Here is a 22,118-nt window from a genome sequence, read left to right as displayed (position 1 = left end):
AATATATTATAAATATACTATATAAGAGAGGAGAGAAATAAGATCTGAGAATGAAAGATATTTTTGGGAAAAAAAAAAATTTTTTTTTGGAATTCGCTCAGATCTTTAAACCTTAAATATCTTTTTAATGCCTGATTTCATAATAAACACATAACGGAAACATAAAAAAGATATGAGTCGAATCTAAAACTGTTCAACAGCATGACCAGAGGATATCTATCTATCCATCATAATAATGTGTTTGACAATATCAGAATATAAATTATGGGGAGTTTGGCAATCATCCTCATGCTATTCTTGTGCAAAAGAGGAGCCCTGCCATTTTCTGTGTCCTACTCGTCGTCCTCCTCATCCTTGCATGCGGAAATAAAGCTTCACACACAAAGCTGTTGTCACCCCTCTCATGTATAATAATTAGTCCTGCAACATTGCATCAGCCGTAAAAGAGCAATCCGAGACAAAGTTGAGCACAGCCTCGCCTTCAACACCATCTTTTAGACTCGCGATAGGAGGTTTCCCGAAATCCACCCGCCTCACCCACCACTCGATCCGATGCATCCCCCACAGGCCAATGTCACTGCAAATCCCCCTCCCGTGTTACCCGTCTCCAGGGTGGCCTCGCGGTAGCGTCATCCCACCGGTTTGGTGTAGGAAAGAGAGTAGGACGGAGGAGACGGCGATAGGAGAAGCCATTGGAATTTAGAGCACGAGAGCGCACCCCGTTGCCCTGCTCCGCCTCCCTGCACCTCTATCAGTCACTCACACCTCTCAAGATCACAGCTTTGGAATCATCGAACGAGAAAGAGAAAGGAGAGGGGGTGGAACGAGAAGGGAGCCCCGCGGACCAGGTCGGTAAAGATTGGATTGTTCGGGGTTTTCCTCTGGTTTTCGCTTGTCTGTTTGCGCATGATTTCCTTTCTTTTCCTTTGGTAGATGACCAGGAAGCCCCTTTTGTTGTCATGTGCAATGTGTCTTCTGCTGCTGTGCAACGGACGTCAATCTCTCTGCAACATGTCGCCGTTCCTTAGTTCTCCTCCTCTCTTTTAATCTCCGTACCATCGGTGGTGAAATGCCCGTAGCTGAAGTCTTCGCCTTGACCCCTTACCGTTCGAGATCTCTCATCAAAATCCAATCGTTTGTCGGGCTATGGGTTCGTTTTCCCTCAGCTCGTTCGGCGACCTCCCTTTTCCGGAGCAGGTCGCGGCGGCCACCCATGCATCGCTGCTGCTCTTCTTCTTGTTCTTTGCCTCTGCACGGCGAGTTTTCGCCTGCGCCATCCGCCGCATCCCGGCTCCCAAGGATGACGTCCAGAGCCCTCATCCCGTTCGTGGCGATTCTGGTTGCGATCGGTTTGTGATAGTCGGTTATTGGTTCAAGATCACAGCTTTCTGCTGCTTCTTCGTTTTCTTCCTTCAAGCGGCGGTCTTGGGGTATGAAACCGTGACCTTCCTTACAAGAGACGCTGAATCAAGGGATTACACTCTTCTCTACCTGCCTGCCGTGCAAGGATTGGCGTGGCTCGTCTTGGGTTCATCGGTATTCCACTGTAAATTGAAGGCATTGGCCAAGTTTCCATTCTTGATTAGGTTATGGTGGTTTATTTCATTCATCTTCTGTCTTTACATTGGTTACCTTGATACCAAAGGATTGATAACGAATTTGATTAGCCTAAATTCACACATACTAGCAAATTATGCCTCGTCACCTGCCCTTGCCTTCCTTCTCGTTGCCTCAGTTCGGGGTGTCACATCTGTAGAACTTTATAGGGCCCATGGAGACCTCAGGGAACCATTGCTTGCCGGAGAAGAAGAAGCGGGCTGTCTTAGAGTCACACCTTACAGTGAGGCAGGTCTTTTCAGCATTGCAACTTTGTCCTGGCTTGACTCACTCTTGCTGCTGGGTGCAAAAAGGCCATTAGAGATACGGGATGTACCTTTGCTAGCCACAAAAGAACGATCAAAGACTTGTTACAAGATACTGAATTCAAATTGGGAGAGGTTGAAAGCTGAGTACCATGAGAACCAGCCATCATTGGCATTGGCCATTTTTCGGTCATTCTGGAAAGAAGCTGCTTTCAATGCTATATTTGCTGGATTGTTCACTGCAGTTTCTTATGTTGGTCCATATCTGATAAGCTATTTTGTTGATTATTTGAGTGGCAACATAGCATTTCCTCATGAGGGTTACATTTTGGCCTCGATATTTTTTACTGCTAAGTTGATAGAGACTCTTACCACCCGACAGTGGTACCTAGGAGTAGATATATTGGGCATGCATGTTAGATCAGCCTTGACAGCAATGGTGTACAGAAAAGGGCTTAGGTTATCAAGCACATCCCGACAGAGCCATACAAGCGGTGAGATAGTAAACTACATGGCAGTTGATGTGCAGAGAATAGGTGATTATTCATGGTACCTCCATGATATATGGATGCTTCCACTACAAATCATTCTTGCTTTGGCAATCTTGTACAAAAATGTGGGCATTGCATCGGTTGCAACACTGGTGGCTACCATTGTCTCCATTATCGTTACAATTCCTCTCGCCAAGATACAAGAGGAGTATCAGGATAATTTAATGGCTGCCAAGGATGACAGAATGAGGAAGACCTCTGAATGTTTGAGGAACATGAGAATCCTAAAGCTGGAGGCTTGGGAAGACAGGTACCGCTTGAAATTAGAGGAGATGAGGAATGTGGAGTTCAAGTGGCTCCGAAAAGCCTTATATGCACAATCTGTTATAACCTTCATTTTCTGGGGGTCTCCTATATTTGTCTCAGTTGTAACCTTTGCTACTTCTATATTGTTGGGTGGTCATCTTACAGCAGGTGGTGTACTTTCAGCTTTAGCTACTTTTAGAATTCTTCAGGAGCCTCTTAGGAATTTTCCAGATTTGATTTCCATGATTGCTCAGACAAAGGTTTCTCTGGACCGGATATCTGGGTTCTTACAAGAGGAAGAGCTACAAGAAGATGCCACCATAGTAGTTCCTCGGGGCCTTACGAACAATGCTATTGAAATCAAGGATGGAGAATTTTGTTGGGACCCCTCATCTGCAACACCAACACTCTCTGGGATACAACTGAAAGTTGAAAAAGGCATGCGAATTGCAGTTTGTGGCATAGTTGGTTCTGGCAAGTCAAGTTTCCTGTCTTGTATTCTGGGTGAGATACCAAAAACTTCCGGAGAAGTAAGTAATACACCAAAGATTGACTTTATAGTGTAACTCTTTTCTAGGTCACTTTTGACTTGTCTCTCCTATTCCAGGTTCGGATAAGTGGCTCTGCAGCTTATGTCCCTCAGTCTGCTTGGATACAATCTGGAAATATAGAGGAAAACATTCTTTTCGGTAGCCCAATGGATAAGCCAAAATACAAAAGAGTTCTTCATGCTTGTTGTCTGAAAAAGGATTTGGAATTGTTATTGCATGGAGATCAAACCATCATTGGTGATAGAGGTATTAACCTGAGTGGTGGCCAGAAACAAAGAGTGCAGCTTGCTAGAGCACTTTATCAAGATGCAGACATTTATTTACTTGATGATCCTTTCAGTGCACTTGATGCTCACACAGGAAGTGAGCTGTTTAAGGTTAGGATCCACAGCTCTTCCTCATTCGGTCCCTTCTAGCAACCTGACTCCCACAACTCATGTAATTTTGCAGGAATACATACTAAGTGCATTAGCTAGCAAGACTGTAATCTATGTTACTCATCAAGTGGAGTTTCTACCAGCTGCTGGCAAGATACTGGTATGACAAGCTTTAGATATGTTCGACTAAGTAATAACTCATTTTATGCATCTTCAATTTCAATTTATTGTTTCATAATATGAAAAAAAAAGTCCCTCTTTTACATTCTTATAAAGATCTTATGTTCTTGTTGGCTGTTATATAAGAAAGCTGCTGAAGAATTCTCTAACAGTTTAAATAAAATTGTCAATATCCCATCTGTCCTTTACCTACTTCATTCCCTAAACTTCAACCAACAAGATCCTCCATTTTTTTTAATCACCATCAACAGCCAAATCGTCCACATTATTGCCAATTTTCTTGCAGCTGTTTCCCAGTGCTTACAGCCTTATATAAACTTATTTTTTCTCCCCATTATTTGCTTCTAAGTTTCACAGCTGGTAACTAGTATTTGCTGTTATCAAGAATTGACAGCCAACAAGTTAAGTGGTGAAGTTGGTGTTTTGTTCCCATTTCTGGTTGTATGAAGTTAAAAATGCATCAACCTTATTCTCATTGATATGCTGAATATTTGTTAAGAAGATTACTGCTGTGAGGTAAATGATTTTGTGAAAAAGGTTCTTTCTTGAAATTGATTGATCAACTGCCATTGCAAATTGATTGGAACTTATTTGCAATATAAATATTGATACTTGAGTTACTGAATGACCAATCTGAAAAAGGACAGCCTTGTAGGAGTTATTCAGGTCCATGTACGAAAATTTCACCATGTTATTCTTAGCTCATTTTAACTGCTGCAGGTCCTGAAAGATGGTCGGATAATCCAGGCTGGAAGATATGAAGAGCTTTTGCAGGCTGGAACTGACTTTAATGCTTTAGTTTCAGCTCACCATGAAGCAATTGAAACAATGGATATTTTAGAAGATTCAAGTGAACCCAATAGGAAAAGGTTAACATCAAGTCCAAGCAATATTGATCAAATGAAAAGTGAAGCACCGGAAGATGAACTGCCATCTGAGAGAAAAGCAATAAAAGAGAAAAAGAAAGTGAAACGTATGAGAAAGAAACAGCTGGCTCAAGAAGAGGAACGTGAAAGAGGAAGAGTTAGCTTAAAAGTATACTTATCATATATGGCTGCGGCATATAGAGGAACATTAATACCATTAATTGTCCTTGCTCAGATTATGTTTCAGGTGCTCCAAATAGCAGGCAACTGGTGGATGGCATGGGCAAATCCTCAAACTAGAGGCGACAAACCAAAGACAAACAGTGTGGTTCTTTTAGTTGTCTATATGAGCCTTGCTTTTGGGAGTTCGCTGTTTGTTTTTATAAGATCTGTTCTTGTAGCTACATTTGGCCTAGCAGCTGCACAGAAGTTGTTTCTAAGGATGCTTAAAACTGTCTTTCGAGCACCAATGTCATTTTTTGATTCTACTCCAGCTGGGCGGATCCTGAATCGAGTAAGTAATAATATTTGGTGTTATTATTTAACATGTCTATCATGTGTTATTCTATATTTTTCAACATTGTTTATCATCTGAATTTACAAATTATCAGGTCTCTGTGGATCAAAGTGTTGTGGATCTTGATATACCTTTCAGACTTGGTGGTTTTGCTTCAACAACGATACAACTTCTTGGTATAGTTGGTGTAATGACTAAAGTTACTTGGCAAGTTCTGTTTCTGTTTGTCCCCATGGCGATTGCTTGCTTATGGATGCAGGTAATTGATTTCTACAGATCTACTGTCTGACAGTATTATTGACAATTGTCTGGAAAATGATGCAATGATTGTCTTCTAGTCTATGTGTTTTGCCAATGGTCAGATAATATCTTTTTGGGAAGTCATGATAGGAACATACATTTGTATTTTTAGCAACTTATTATGGGATTCGTGCCAAAACAAAAGCCTAGGAACTCAAGACAATAATCAGTTTTTGATGCAATGATAGTTCTTTTTTCTTGTGATGCTAAAAGGTCGGTACAAAAAGATCATTCTAATTTTGTATTCCATGGTGTCATATTGACTTTTTAGCTTTTAGATGCTAGATAACCAAAGCTTCGATAAAATGATTTTTTTATATTGTTTGTTACCTGGTAAGAATGTTTATCTCCAAGTACTTTCTTTTGGAATTATCATTTATTATGGCTAAATTAATTGGTAGTGTTTACAAAAGTGAAAAAGGGAATGGAGATATGTACACTCCCAACGGATGGGTTCTAAACATTTCGGTTAATTGAGATTAATGTACTAAGAAAACAAATATTACAAAGCCTCAACCATTAGTCAAAGTATTTGTTACTCCTTATTGTAAAGCTGACAAAGTTGTATTTCACCTGTATATTCTTCTGTTTGAACTGTGGTAAAGTTACTCTTGTTACTCTTGTTATCAAACTGTGGTAAAGCTGACAAAGCTGACAAAGTTATTCTTGTTATCAAATTGAATGTGTTCTTTAAACAGGCATAGAATGAACAACATTCAGTTCCACCCATACCTGTGATAATCTGAGAGGCACTGATTTTTTTTTTTGCATTTATGATGGTTAGTTATTTGATTTTTGGTGGCATTCAAACCGGTCTATTAGAGATAATTTGATTAGCTTTGGTGTAAGATACCAATTTTTGAAAGCTTTTGAATGGAAACTGCAAGAATGGAGACTGAGGTGGTCTTTCTATGAGTTTCACTCTTGAGCTGTATAAATCATGTATAATTATGGTACTTAGGTTTAACATGCATTGTTCTCCCGTCTGTAAGAAGTGGGATATTTGCTATATACATATTTGGGATATACAAATATTCACATTTGTATATTTACCATATACATATCTGGAATATTGTTAAAGTACTTACATTCTTGGTAGATGCTTAGACAGTTTTAATGAAATTAGACTAGAATGAAAAATTTTGCATGAAGTACCAAAGTAAAAGAACTTTTAAATTTCTGTCATGCCATTATTTTGGTTGATATCTGGAAGTGTAATTGCGACTTTCTACTGGATTTGAATTGTGTTGTTTGTATGATATGATGACGGATCGTAAACTTGTGGGTTATTCCTCAAGTACATGAATTCTTGTTGAATAAGTTTTAGCTGATAATTCTCACTACTTGTGCAGAAATATTACATGGCTTCATCGAGGGAGCTAGTCCGGATCGTTAGCATCCAAAAATCCCCGGTAATCCATCTTTTTGGGGAGTCAATTGCAGGAGCTGCTACTATTAGAGGCTTCCGTCAAGAAAAACGTTTTATGAAGAGGAACCTATACTTGCTTGATTGCTTTGCTCGTCCATTCTTCTGCAGTATTGCAGCAATTGAATGGCTTTGCTTGCGGATGGAATTGCTCTCAACTTTTGTATTCGCTTTCTGCATGGCTCTCCTTGTTAGCTTCCCACATGGATCTATCGATCCCAGTATGTATTCTGTGACTTCTAAATAATCTTCAGCATTCTGATAATTTGTAAATTCTTCCTGATACATGACTGAACCCTGATGAAACCTCAACACCAAAACCCCACACACCCCACCCCCCTTCCTTAATATTTAAAATGAAATGAGTTTTTGTTTTCATTTCACATGACTTGTTAGTGGAAAGTTCTATTTCCATGACATTTGCTTTGGTATTGAAGGTATGGCAGGTCTAGCTGTAACATATGGCTTAAATCTTAATGCCCGTTTGTCACGGTGGATATTGAGCTTTTGTAAACTCGAAAATAAAATTATTTCTATTGAACGCATACGTCAGTATTGCCAAATCCCAAGCGAAGCACCACCTGTTGTCAAGGATTGTCGCCCTACATCTTCATGGCCAGAGACTGGAAAACTTGAACTGATTGATCTCAAGGTGTGTATTCAGAACTCATTTCTGTTCTGCTATCTAACATAATTGTCAGGTTCATTACTACATTGATCACTAAGTACTTTCAGTATATACTGTTGTTTGGACCTTCTATCATGTGTTATCTTGACAGAGCTATAATTTGTTCCTGGAACATTTATTATCTGAGTATTAAGATTACTTCCCTTGTGTGGATTTTCACCCTGTTTAATTAAGTTCCCTAGGTTTATCATCAACTTGCTGATTTAATTCCTGGGCATTGATAACACACCTCACTTCTTTTCCATTTAAAATATCTTGTTTCCATCACTTCTAACCAGGACAACTGGCAGGGTAGTTATGCATGTGAAACATTTTATAGTGAATCGCAAAACCATTTTCTTTAAGAGAACAGCAAGTCTTTCTGATGACTTTGCTAAATTCATGATCTTTCTTTCAAGTTTTCTCTTCCATATAACTAAATTGACGTCTGATAGAATTACCAGTTCCTATCAAATGCCACCTTATTTCAAGGGAAGAGGATCATTTTCAAGAGATATAAAGGGAAGAGGAGAAAAAGAAAGATTAGAGAGAAGTGACAAAAAAGAAGAAGACTTCCAATTGTACTTACAGAATAAACTTCAAGACAATGTCCGGGGGGCTACAATTATTATATATAGATAACCTGAACTAGTCTTGTCTAATATATTCAAAACTAAAAATATATAAAATAGTTATATATTCCTTTATTGGGATGCTGGAATACCCTTACCTGCTGGGACAAGCTTCTGTGGATGCACTATGTTATAAAGTTATTGATATGGCATGACTGGCTCCTCTTATAGCCGTCCAAACCCAATAAGTAGCTATAGTCTGGATGCTTCCATGTAGTTACACTCTTAGCATGGCCGGCCTTGGCTCCCCTTTGATTGACACTTGAGTGGCTGATGGATGCCTTTTAATGCTGGTGACAATAGACCAACTGCAATAATTAGTTCATACTTCATAGTAACAATATGTTTGTTGACAGAGCAATTCTATAGAAAAATCTGAAGGTATAGAAGTCAATGGTGACCCATGCAAACTAGATAAACATCAACTTGTGGGCATGTGTGCTAGTCTTCGTCTAGTCTTGGTAATGAAGTAAATTTAGATCTGATAATGTGGATCACCAGGGTGTCTGTCACCATGGGATGGGGAAATAATGAAAAATTCTGAGGTAAGAAAATGCAACTAGTCATGCAATATGAACTTCTGGATTGTAGAAATGCGCACTTACAAACTTAATGCATTCCTACAAGAACTTATGCAACCACATGGGCACATGATCATCAATCTGTGAACCTTAATATAAAATGAAGTTCTTGCCATTTTATCTGTCTCATCTACTGACTGGATGACCAGCAAATTATTAACATGCTATTATATTTGTTAGAGAGCTAGAATGTATTCCTTTAACTTAAAGTAATTCATTTCTTAGGTTGTTGGTGCTCTTCAGCCTTCCTTGCAGTTGGAAGAATATCTTATGAAGGGTTACTCAAGTTGTATCATTTTGGATCTCGTTCATAAGTGCTATAACTTAAAGCAAATTCATTATGGCCACATCTGATGTATTACATCGTTAGCATATCCACTCTTATTTCCCGTTGTTTACTTTAATCATACATTCTGATTTCCCTTAATGTGAACTTTGTTAGTGATCTTTATTATTGTTATTAGATATATTGTTTCTAGTTATAGGCCAATGTTTGTTGCCAATATATCGTGATGGCTAGATTTTAAGAGCACTTACTGAAAATTTGATTTTGAGTTTGTTCTGTAAAGTATCTTTAATAGGATTATAATAGGCAACTAGGCATTTTGACCATTGAGATATGTCCAATGGACATTTTGTTAAAAAATTTGAACATATACCAGTAGCAGTGCTTGTGAGTACATAGTTAATTCTAGCTTATAAGAGCAGAAGAAGAACAAACATGGGATTATATGTCACAATTAACTTGAACTACTACAATATCTTCCATCTCTAGGTCCTCAAATTAGTCTAACATGTTTGCTAGTGGGTGTCACCCACCTTAGAACATTTCTGTTAAGAAAAGTATGTTCATGTTAAACTATAAAGCTACTGCACTCGATCTTTCTTTCATATTTTTTTTTTATTTGACTTGTGTTATTCTCATCTTTTTATGTTCTGTTAGTTTTCAGATAAAAAAGGTGCATTGACATGTTATGTCACATGGGCCATATGCTTTCTCTCTCTGATTGATGGAAATCACATTGTTACTGAAATATTTTTGGCAATTTATCCAGAACGACCGTACTTTATGGGCTTTTACCTAGGAGTGTGCCACTTTTCAGAATTTACTTGGGATGCTTTAAGAAGATGAAAGGACAAGTATCCCCTGTCCTTTAAGGATTATTATATTGTTCAACCCAAATTCGACTTAAAAACTCCTAAAGTACCCTAAAATAGAACTAACAAAATCACTATTTACATTATATTTGTCTATTATATTTAAGATTAAAGTAAGTTGGACAAACTTTATAGTATTACATTTATAAATGAATTTGAGTTATAATTGATTGCAGAATCAATCTGAAAATGTATCAAATTCATCCTAAAAAATATCCTAGAATCACTTAAACTTAGAAAAACCAATTGAATCATTATGTATCCCATAATTGGCTACCATGTTAAAAAAGTGAGGTGAGTTGGATGAACTTTATAGTATTTCACTTGTAAATGAACTATGGTACACTCGATTATAATATCAAGATGAAAGAAAATTATGTTACATTGGATTCTGTATTGTGTTTCATTTATGGGGGTAACACCATAATGTTTGTTCAACCCATCTCAAACTTTAGCCATCGAGGGAAAAATGATATATATTTTAACTCTCTTCTAACTTCAACCATTGATTTTTTTTTATTGATTTTAGGAACTTTTATAGTTTAATTTGGTACATGTTTGTCTTGATTCTGCAATTGAATATAGCATAGTTCATTTATGAGTGCAATACCATAAAGCTTGTCCAACTCGCATGATATAAATAATACGTAAACTTTCATGATTGAAATATCATTTGGTTTTCTATTTTTTATAATTCTAGGGATTTATTTTAAGTTTAATTTGGAAGAAGATAAACCAATTCGGTTCATTTGAAGGTTTAGTATATCAATTCAGTGGCACTTTAGATATTTGAGAAGATTGGAGCATCCCAACTAAATTCTGAAGTGGAGGCTCCTAGGTAACAACCCATAAATTGGGGTTCTACTGGGTAAATCACCCAATATTTTCCTGCACTATAGGTGAGTGCTTTTATGCTTATGTTGGCAATAAAGTTCTGCAAGGTTCTCTCTCTCTTGTAGAGGGTTGTAAAATTGCACCGTTATTGAAATAATTTCCTCCCCAAGTAAGTAATGCTTTAATGCATATATTGCAACAAAAATTTGCAGGGTGCTATAGGTTAGCACTATAAGATACTAAACCTAAGCTCTCAAAATTTAAATCCATACATTATTTGCTATAATATCAATGTGCAAGTTCCTAAATGCATAAGGCATCCTTGATCATCATGAAAGATTGTAACAATTGTTTGGTAATGTAAGTTCTTAATGTTATGATCTTTCCATGTAGACTAAATTTTATCATCCAAGTTGTGCCGCTCAACCAATTGTGCAAACCAGACTTGGAAAATCACTTCTGCATAGACATAGAGCATATATTATCTTGAGAATAATTCACTTATTTTCAGCCAGAAATGTTGATGATATATTTAGAAGTTTCTCTTGCTTTAAATACTGGATATTGTTTTCACTGACAGATACGGTAACAACTGACTTGATTTTTCTCTTAAATAACAAAAAAGGTGCGTTATAAAGACACCTTACCTATGGTCCTTCATGGTATAACCTGTGCATTTCCTGGCGGGAAAAAGATTGGAATTGTTGGGCGCACTGGAAGTGGTAAATCTACCCTGATACAGGCACTGTTCCGTTTAATTGAACCTGCAGAAGGCAAAATCATCATTGACAACATAGACATTTCTACCATTGGCCTCCATGATCTTCGTTCTCGACTTAGCATCATTCCTCAAGATCCCACTTTGTTTGAGGGTACAATCAGGGTTAATCTTGATCCCCTTGAAGAGCATTCTGATGATGAAATCTGGCAGGTAAACTAATCCAGGATCCTGAAACTCCTTGTGCACTTATTTCTCTTGACATTGTACTATGTTCTGAAACTTTTTCCCTCTTCAGGCACTTGAAAAATGTCAGCTTGGAGAGGTGATCCGGTCTAAGCCACAAAAGCTAGATGCTCCAGGTATGTTGCCTGTTCATGTGCCCAAAGGCTGTTGAGCAGTTTCTATCGGTAAATACTAGGGTTGCAAACGAAATTTTCTGGATTGTCAGCTCAAATGAAGATGAAAATAGTATTTCTTCTCAACTATACAAATTTTATCAGGTTTCTTATATGCAGGAGCATCTTTGAGAGGCTTGACCCACAGATAGGTTTTACTACAGAGACCACAAGATACATAGATAATAGATTAACATATTTATTTATTATGATATCCCTCATTTATTTTAATTACATGGGCTTGTTTATGATGAATTTCTAGATTAAACTTTCCAATGAAAAGTAAATTCTCAAAAGCTTTCTATGTGTGATCTTACTCTGTGATGTGCAACTAGAAAAGACCGCATATGTGTTTATTAGCTTCAGTCTGCTAGCTCCAAATTATAATTGGCTAATAACTGTCACTTTGACCTCTCCAGTTCTGGAGAGTGGAGACAACTGGAGTGTTGGACAACGCCAACTTGTTTCGTTGGGCAGGGCTTTGCTGAAGCAGGCTCGAATATTGGTGCTTGATGAGGCAACAGCCTCGGTTGACACAGCTACAGATAACCTTATTCAGAAGATTATCCGAAGAGAATTTGAGGATTGTACAGTCTGCACCATCGCACACCGTATCCCTACTGTTATTGACAGTGACCTGGTTTTGGTGCTTAGCGATGGTAAGTTGTTTATCGAGCCAAACTCCTAATGAAAAATGGAATTAAATTACTAATTTACGAATTTATTAGTTGACTTTTTGTTCGATAGTTCTTTAGTGCAAAAAAAAAGGAGAAAGCATAAAAGATACCTTCTTTCTCGTTTATTTTCTCAAAAACTTTTGCTGGTTTCTTTCATAGTTTTCCTTTGAGAAATACTGCAGTGTTATTTAGAACTATACATTTGTTGTAGTTTTATCAACATTGTATGGAATCAAAAAGAGAATAAAGTAGTTCACAGTAGGTTCTCATATAGCATATCTTCATCTGCCCATCCCCTTTGCTTATTAATGACGTGATAAATATAGATATTTCTTGTCTCTCTGCATGTGGTTAATACTTTCAACCAATCTACAAATTTGATAACCTACAACACAAGCAAATAATTGGAACCTTAAAAGCTCCTAATCTGTTCATTATATTTCTGCAAGATAGGTTGTCAACTTCGATGTAGATTTCCAACTGTTGGACTCATCTTACTTTATTATAATTGATGCATCTCAGGTAGAATCACCGAATTTGATAGTCCACACCGGTTGTTGGAAGACAAGTCTTCGATGTTTCTCAGGCTAGTTTCCGAGTACTCTACAAGATCTAGCAGTATGTCAGATGCTTGAGTATATGGGGCTATGGACGAAGGTAGAAGGCAAGGACTCATGTTCTAACTGATGACACTGTTCCACTGCATCCGTGGAGATCAATATCACAGGTAGTTTTCTAACCAACACGAGGAAAATGATGAAAACATACTGACGGCTGGGATAATCTCGTTTAAGAACTACAAACTCAGAGTTGGGACACTTGCTGTATAACGGAGCTCAAGAAATCGGCCACAATTTTCTGTTGAGGTACAAGAATAAGGCATTTTTTGATATCATGTTTGAAGTGTTATCCTCATTTCTCATTCCCCGGTAAGGCTAGAATCTATCTGTAACGTGAACTCCGTTCTGTACCAATAAATCAAAGTCATCTCAATGAAGAAATAATTGTTCTCGGCTAACAGTGTTGCTTGCTACCCTTTCAGCATGCAGCTTCAGTTATTTGTTCTTCTGCTTTCCACTTAAAATTTCAATTCCACAAGGTGTATCAGCCTCCTACTTTTGACCTTCAGATTCGGAAACTCCGTCTTCGACTATGTTCTTGTGAAATTGTTTTGTTTGGTTTTCAAGGTGCTGTTTTTTGTGTTTTATTTGAAGGTTAAAAACATGTTTTTTGTTTCATGTACCTCTCGAGGCTCATCCCATTTTCTTCTCTCTTTTAGATTCGCGGAAAAAATATTTTGCTTCTGATAAAGGTACATAATGACAGTCGATTTGGATCCCTTCAGTGTATTCCGTCACAATCAAACTCATCTCTTTCCTTTTACATTCTTTCCCTACTGGTTGTAGCTATCTATCGTCAAGAACTGTCAACTGACACTGCATCCAAAACAAGCACTGGCATGTACTCTCAGGTTCCATGTTCTTAATTCTTCAGGTCTCCTGTGAGTTTCCATCTCGAATGGAACTTTGAGCCTTCAGATGCGATTGTAATCTCTCAAGAGAACTAGCTGGACTCCCCTTCGGGGCTTCGAATAAGCCATAACATGTCAAGATGAATCGAATGAAATGTACACACTTTAAATGACTGCCTTTGCGTTTTCGTTCTGAATCGGTGAGATGTTAACGATGGCGAAGGTAGCTGCTGAAAGCCTCTTAGTCTGAAGCAAACTCCAATAAAATGACACCAAAAAAATTATTTGTGGGAAGAAGACGAAGCTTCTTTGGATCCCAAACAGGACGACGTATCTGTTAGGCTTACAGAAACAAGAGCAAGCCCAAATAAAATCCAATGTAGATTAGTCTGGTAAATATAAGAAAGCTACAAAATATTACAAGCTTCAACTAAGATCTGGCTCAAAGCAGATTGCAGGAAACTTCAAACCAGATTATACACACATAATATTTGATAATACCAGCTAAAGACGATATAATATTTTATTGCAAAAAAAGTTGTTCCATTGTAGCAAATATATTGAACATGAACCTCAGCACTGACAGATAATAACTCGACAAAATTCGCCTACTTTGAAACGGCACAAGACATTAGAGCATTGCAGAAAGTCTGCTTGCCATTGGCCATATTCATGAAGATAAAAGAGTTTTCGAGCCAGATAGCGGAGATAAGCCTTTCGAGACAATAAGATGATTCAACACAACATATATATGTAACACCAATGCAAAGGCCGCCATCCGATAGATTGATCGGAAGCATTAAAATACAAGAGAACCTCTTTAGAAAATTGCTGGTTTGACGGTATCAATAGCTTCAGTAGTGGTTCTTAATTTACTAGACCGATACCACCCTCTTTCTCAGCATCAGGAACATTGTTGTAGCAATAGAGGTCCAACTCCAATCCTCTTTCCTCGACATGGTCATTGGAGGCCACCTGTTAATCCTCACATAGTGATCCCAGATTCGTGCCTCGCCTATATAGCTGGTGATGATTATGTGCATTCATGACCTCCCCATACTTTATCATCAGGATCTGCTTCCTGAGAACCATTTGGCTGGAAGTAGCTGTGGATTGGAGGGCCAGTACCCATCGATGAAGGATCAAGGTTCTGCCAATATTCTGGAGCAGTCTGTTGATTGAAGATGTCAAAAGAGGGGGAAGAGGAAAGATAAACACAAGTAAAAACAGTTCAAATAATTATTTCAAGTAAATGAAACATCGTCCTTCGCATCACTTTCTTGACATGCTATCAAAGGCTATGTGCTTGATGTTTTCAAAATCTTGACATATTCCAATTCTACATGTAATCATAAGAAAACATTAGCTTTAAAACACTTCATTATTAGTTTTATAGTGAGTCAATAAAACCCTCCGATTCATCAGGCTAAAACATTCTGCTTTGGGTAGAAATTATTGATCTCTTGACCTCCAAATTTGACCCTAGCCCGATTAAGTTCTACACTAAACATTTATCCATTCAGAGGCAATGATGCTCAGATGTCCCCATAGGAAAGAATAATAATCATAATAATAAATATTATAATAATAACTTAGTTGATCAATAAATTCAATACACAAATGAGCAGAGAACTTATACATGTTAGATATTGGCTATCTGCCAACCAAACATTCAATATCTGAACTTTCGACCACCAATGAGAAGAAAAGTATATGAATATTCAAGATCATGGCTTTGGCAAAACAAATTAACTGGATTTGCAAAAATAAGAAAGAATGTTTGAGGTGAGAGCACTAGTTACTCCAGCACTTCACCATGATCCAGCTGCTACTAGAGTTAAAGAGTGTGTAGAAGTGCATACCCACTAAAAATGAAATTCCCAAACATGATCACAAAGGTCCTCCTCCGCGATGCGAGTCCGAAAAGAATAAGTGATAATGAAGTGTTAGAATGTAGTGTAATCTAGAACAACACACACGTTCACATGCAAATGAGGTGATCATTGGAACTGGCATAAACATGTCTGAACTCAACAGCAATGAACTCGGTAGAAGATATCATATAAAATGATATAATAATGTGGCCTTGTCTAATATACAAGAATATGGAAAACTGAAGATAGCAGATACAATTAATTTACTTTGTGGAGACTAATTTTTATACTAATCAAGCAAACACAAATACACAAAGTGACGTCAAAACGAGCTACTAAGATTAGTCTTTTAGAAACATCTGTCCCTTGACAGAAACTCATTAGCAGCAGACAATCTGAAAATGAAGTCAGAGCCATATCTTGATTAGATATGGCCTAGAACAGTTATGTTGGCTGTTGACTTCATATACTTTACATGCCTTGAAATTAAGATTACAATTTCCAATGGTGAGAAGATGAGGACTAAGATGCGCTCTTGATGACCTTACACCATGGGTTTTGTCCACATTAGATGCATGGTAAAATATCAGTGAAATTAAAAGGATTTTGATATCTAGGCACTTCAAATGCATTGGAGTTCAATAGTGTTGATCTCATAATAAAAGCAGCTGGAAATCCTACCCTTCTTTAGTATCTTTACAGATTCTCTTTTTTTAGTATACATATTGGTCCATGTGTATAAATAATTACATTTCAGGTACTAAAAAAGGTGGAAGCAAAATCAATTTCAGTTTATTATACAATTTAAACAGTTTATCCAACAGTTGAAACTTCTGTTGAAAATTTAAAATCTCTTTAAGATTATCAAAACAGAAAAAAGGCCCTAAAACTAAATTTCCAAAAGAATGTGTTATATTTAAAGGAAAAGATACAGCAAACCTTGCAACTTTCTGCTTGTTTTCAATGTTAATGTGGGACGCATATGCCAATGATATCGATTTAGCTTCATGTTCATTATTGATTTAAACAGAACATGCATACACATCCAACACACTCTCTCAGACCTTTCAGGTAATGGCCATTCACCTATATTTCTTCATCTTCATATAGCTTTAAACTGTTCATCGTTTGTTCCCGGAGGGTTAGATCATCTGAACACCCCATCAAAATTTTTTTGAAATCATTTGCTTAACTGAAAACTAAAGTGGTTAGATGAAGATGGAGTCTACTGATGGATGGTTCAGTGAGGGAGATTGCATGCTCATTTCTGATGTCACACCAATTATTCACAGCCACAGTTATCGCATAAGTGGTTGGATATGGATCATGTCATCATGGTTTAGTTATGTATAAGTTTTACTCTTCAGCCCTATATTAGAAACAATTTTAGATCAAGACAATTTAAGGTATACAATAAAAAAGATAATTGAAGTAATTACTGTACCAACTATATCATATATCTGGCAGAAATTTCTTATAAAACATACAAAAAGATGTACATAGGTGAATCCCTAATCCACATTAAACGTCTCATACCACAAGTTTATCTTAACTCTAATCAGCCACATCAAAATTTTATATCAAAGAACAGAGGTGACGAATATTTTGTTATTTGTGCACACTATATTCAATCTAAAGGCTATCCCTTACTCTTTTTGCATCCATGATGGACATAGAATAGACTGCTAGTCTTGACGCTATGTGCCTTCCCTTTAAACAATTCCTCACACTGACACAGGACCAAACAGTAGTAATTTTATTGAAAAGAAACCTGACGATAACACAGAAGAGAGTGTCACTTCAAAGAAGAAGTTACAGCTAAAAAAAACAGAAAAAGAGAATTGCATGAGAAGAAAAGGAAGCCAAGTCTATGAATTAGAACTTATGCAGAGCCAGACAATAATCTCATGAATCCCCTTCAGTTAGTGGAGCAAAGAGACGGAATTTCTCATGGAATCATATTGCAAAACTTCGAATCCACCCGAGTTACCTTAACGAAGGATTCAAGAACTGAGTTCACGTCGGAAGACAAGAGAAAGGAGTACGCTTTGGCGTAAATAAAAACCAAACCTTTTGGGCCCAGAGAAAGTCGCTGGCGGCGATCTCGTGCCATCTGAGAGATACCAGAGTGCGCCGTGCCACGCTGCATGCGTCAGAGGACTCGAGTATTTTCATGATTATATCCGGCCCTACCGCCACCGGGGGATCCATCGTCGCTCTCATCTCGTCCTCCGTCTCACCGTCACTTGCCGTCTCCTCACTCGAGTATCCCCTTCCATTGATTCCACTCCGGGTCGGCCGTTGGGCTCCGGCCTAGCGTGCCGCCTTTTGTTCCTCATAAAGCTGCTTCCGTCTCTCCCGATTGCTGCCAATGACCGCTCAAAGGAGAGGGCCGACGAGGCAAAGGCGCACGAAGAAGTAGGGGTATAAGGTATTCGGCGGACACCGAGAACGGCCTTCCTGAGACACGGGCCACCGCGAGGGTAAGATGGTGATTTCACGAATAAAGAGCGTTGTTGATCTTTGCCACGTTGGCACAAGCGCGGACTAACATGTGGTTTCTCTCTCACGCATGCGGGTCCCACTTAAGTGATGCTGGGCGGACGTCATCCACTATTTTTTTACGGCTGATTCGACCGGTTCCGGTAGTTCGATTCACAATTCCATGGTCAAGCACAAGCATCCGTTTGATCGATCGCCGATCACGGCCGTCGGTGTCAGATTGGACTCACTGGATTTGGTGCTTGTTTTTTGGTCATGCATGGAGTGCAGACATCCACAGATCTCGAGGAACTGTTTTAATCCTGACCGTTGGTGTGATTGGAGAGTTTATCAGTGCCGTTGGTGCCAATTTCTAGCATAACTCTATTCCAATGGAAAATTTGTTAATAATTTAATAATTTTAATTTTATTTAAATTAGTTAATAAAATTTTAATTAAATTATGACTCCTTAGTAAATTAGGATTTGTTTCTATAAATATATCTTGAGTCTTAAATTTTTTGGTGAAAGAGAGAATTAAAAGATTTGATTGCTAGAGTTAACGATGATATCTAAGGTTTGTAAAGATAGGTGAGAGAGCTCTTTAGGCTTATGTGAGAGGTAAACAAGAAAAATCATACTTGAATAGAGATAACTCAAAAGCCTTATAATTAATCTCATATATTGAAGAATTTATTTTTTTCATGAATATAGATAGTGATTTGTCGAACCATGTTAATATTGTATCGACTTTTTGGATGTTTATAGTTCGTTGATCTTTCAAGTTTTTCTTTTGATTTTTAGTCTTTCTCCTCTTTCTCTCTCTCCAACAAAGTTATTTTAGAGCTCAAAAATCTAGTGATTAAGGATTCAACAATGATGTCATTAGTTGTTTTTGCTAGTTTTATTATAGAGAAATTTAATAGAAGAAATAGTTTCACCCTATGATAAAGAAGAGTGAAATATCTTGTTCAATAAGACCTGACAAGAATATCAAAAAGGTCAGTAAGCAAACTAGAAAAGATGAGTAATAAAAATTAGGAGGAGCTCGAGACAAAGTGAACAAGTACTATTTATCTTTGCATGATTGATAATATTATCAATAATGTTATTGATGATAACTTCACCATGATTATTTGAGATAAGTTATAAAAGTTACGAGTTATATCTGAAGTAAAAGTTATATAAGAATAGAGAAAAACATAGACTTGCTAAAGCATATGAATATATTTAAAAGAATATTAGATCAATAGAAGAAGTTGATGTGAAGATAATAAGACATTGCTTCTTACATAGCTTGTGACTCCTATAATAACTTTGAGTGGATGATAATATATAGAAAAGTTATAGTAACTCTAGAATAAGTTAAAGAAGTTTTAGTGTCTCATGCTACTAAAAAAAAAAAGGATAAATTTAATAATATGAATGATGAGGCATTAGCTACTCATGGTAGAGGTGAAGGTCGACGATGAGGATTTTTTTAATAAAAGTATATCTTAACGTAACGAGTTGAGATCAAGAATCAGATATTTGGATAATGTTTAGTATTATAGATACAAAGAGTACAAGCATATAAGTGAAATTATCTAAAAGAAAGAAATTAAAAGAAAAGACTAGTGAGTGCTCTTTTGTGATGGATAATGATAAAAATGTCCGGGAGTACTCTAAAATCACATCTTTTTAGAAGAGTTATTTTATTGATTTTGTTTGTGTTAATGATAAATTGATTAGTACATTGAATCTATATTATGATTCTATGGTAAAGATCATGGGTGTTAGTAAGGTAAAGATTAAAATGATTCGTAGAGCGATATATATTCTAGAGGATATAAATTATGTTTCAAAGATATTAAAGAATCTAATTTCTCGTCTTTCATATTCTTAGGGTTATAACCGAAAGACTAATGGTGGAGTTATAAAAGTTAGGTTACCTATGTAAGTATAAAAACCATATTATGATATTATTAAGCGAAAGATTTTAATACAAAAATCTGAAATCAAATATCAATAGATGTAAAGATTATGATGTGTACATTTCAATGTTATTTAGAAAAAATTTTCATTGATCAATGAGCACACCATTGTCGGATCCAAGATCTATAGTGATATCGATACGTAAGGAAAATTATATTTACCTTCTCCTCTCTTTCTATTCTTCAGAGGACCACTATAATCAATGGATTTAGGGACAAAAAAAATATGAAAGAAGATCTATGATCTCTTAATCATATTGTATATCCACACATTCGCATACCCGTATATTTGTTTATTCAATTATTGTATGTTTGTATTGTGTTGAGTCCTTTGGAGGTTATATCTATTTATAGGCAACAGAAGGTGAATCCTACCATAATTGAACTTCCTTTTTATTGATGGATAATCGTAATCAGAATCTAATCATATTCATAATATATCTTACCAAATCATATAGAGCCACATAATCTAACAAATCTTGATGAAAGTAAGATAACATGGAAATAAGGTGTATGTATAAGGGATGATAGTTACCTATAATAGCAAACTTGATAAAAAAAAATGATACTCATTATTTTTAGAATGTAAATAATTATGAGGGAAAAAATTCTCTTGACGGAATCGAATAGTGCTACTGATTTGGTTCAAGCTACATAGGATGCATTGGCGGGTTTATTGAAATGATGGATCATGAACTGATTTGATTTATACAGTTGGGTAAATTTTTTAAGCCAGTAGTCTAATTTTCATAGGAGAAATAAAGTGAAAATTATTTCCCAAGATATAGATTGTTAGCATTGGTAAATATTTTTAAGAGTTCTAATTATATTTAAATTAATTAGTAAAATCTTAATTAAATTAAAAAACCTTAATGAATACAGATTTATTCTTATAAATTTATCTTGAGTTTCAGGGTTTTGATGACTTAAAAAAGTTAAGGTATTTTCGTTGCTAGTAAGGATGATTTTAGAATTTTATGTCGAAAGAATTTTTTAAATTTATGTGAGACGTGAATAAAAAAGTATACTTAAGTGAGTCTAACTCGGAACCTTATATTCTATTAAAAGATATAAATTTTTTAATATAGATAAGAATTTATTGAATAGTATTAATCTTATGTTAATTTTTAATATATTTTTTATTTTAATATTCGATCTTGTAATTGGGTTTGTCAGAGAAGGGGCGTTTATGTAATCCGTCAACTAAAACGTATCGCCGAAGACGCCATTGGAAGGGACAGCCGAGCAAACGAGAGGAGACGACGGTGGCGGAAGGGAAGAGCGGAGGCCCATCCGCACATGGGGACGATGAGCTCACGCGAGTGCCCATCGCGCATGACGTTGGTGCGCCGAGTTCTGAGTGAACGTTCCATACGTCTCCAAGGCTATCGTATTCCATGTAGCGAGTGCCGACGCCTCACCTAATTGCAAGCAAAACACATCTTCTGTGTTCTCTTCCCCACCTTCCTCTAGCCATGGAATACGGTGGAGGAAAAAGAGAGCAAGCATGCACACGATGAAGCACCAACCACGTTTCGTCTGTGGCGTGGAGAAAACTGTGGATTCGAGGATTGTTCATCCAACAAAGATGGCTGGTTGATTGAGATAAGGAGTCATCAGTGAGAGGAAGGGACAAAGGAAGCTGTTCCTTTCTTTCCTTCTTTTCTTTAATGCAGTATCTATACTCTTATCAGCATTGATGTGAACGCTTTGCCTTCTGGAATCGTTTGTATTGTACGACACTTGAAGTTCCAGATTTAGACATGCACATATTAATTG

The 22,118-nt window shown here is 36.9% G+C and overlaps 1 protein-coding gene and 1 long non-coding RNA gene across 4 annotated transcripts; one reads left to right on the top strand and one right to left on the bottom strand.

Annotated features, from left to right (window-relative positions):
• Positions 1-296: 296 nt before the first annotated feature.
• On the top strand, positions 297-13,559 carry LOC103970224 (ABC transporter C family member 5). Of its 2 annotated transcripts, XM_009383916.3 has the most exons (12): positions 299-848; positions 934-3,189; positions 3,267-3,587; positions 3,661-3,747; positions 4,488-5,147; positions 5,245-5,409; positions 6,803-7,097; positions 7,314-7,528; positions 11,374-11,679; positions 11,765-11,828; positions 12,284-12,523; positions 13,064-13,559. In XM_009383916.3, exons 2-12 carry the CDS (start codon positions 1,147-1,149, stop codon positions 13,174-13,176), a joined length of 4,509 nt encoding a protein of 1,502 aa, XP_009382191.2. In that variant the 5' UTR covers positions 299-848; positions 934-1,146; the 3' UTR covers positions 13,177-13,559. The 2 variants fall into 2 exon arrangements, with proteins under 2 accessions (XP_009382192.2, XP_009382191.2); XM_009383917.3 differs by lacking the exons at positions 11,765-11,828; positions 12,284-12,523; positions 13,064-13,559 and adding an exon at positions 8,982-9,111 and having other exon boundaries at positions 297-848; positions 11,374-11,513.
• A 958-nt stretch (positions 13,560-14,517) lies between these two features.
• Positions 14,518-18,345, bottom strand: LOC135652799 (uncharacterized). Of its 2 annotated transcripts, none has more exons than XR_010502206.1 (2): positions 17,537-18,345; positions 14,518-15,183 (listed from the first exon to the last, which is right to left on the bottom strand). It is a non-coding gene; the product is annotated as an uncharacterized LOC135652799 (long non-coding RNA). The 2 variants fall into 2 exon arrangements; XR_010502205.1 differs by having other exon boundaries at positions 17,957-18,345.
• Between the last annotated feature and the right edge of the window lie 3,773 nt (positions 18,346-22,118).

The sequence above is a fragment of the Musa acuminata genome, chromosome BXJ3-11, assembly GCF_036884655.1.
Source record: "Musa acuminata AAA Group cultivar baxijiao chromosome BXJ3-11, Cavendish_Baxijiao_AAA, whole genome shotgun sequence".
In the NCBI taxonomy this organism is placed as follows: domain Eukaryota; kingdom Viridiplantae; phylum Streptophyta; class Magnoliopsida; order Zingiberales; family Musaceae; genus Musa; species Musa acuminata.
This window is presented reverse-complemented; position numbering and strand designations above follow the sequence as displayed.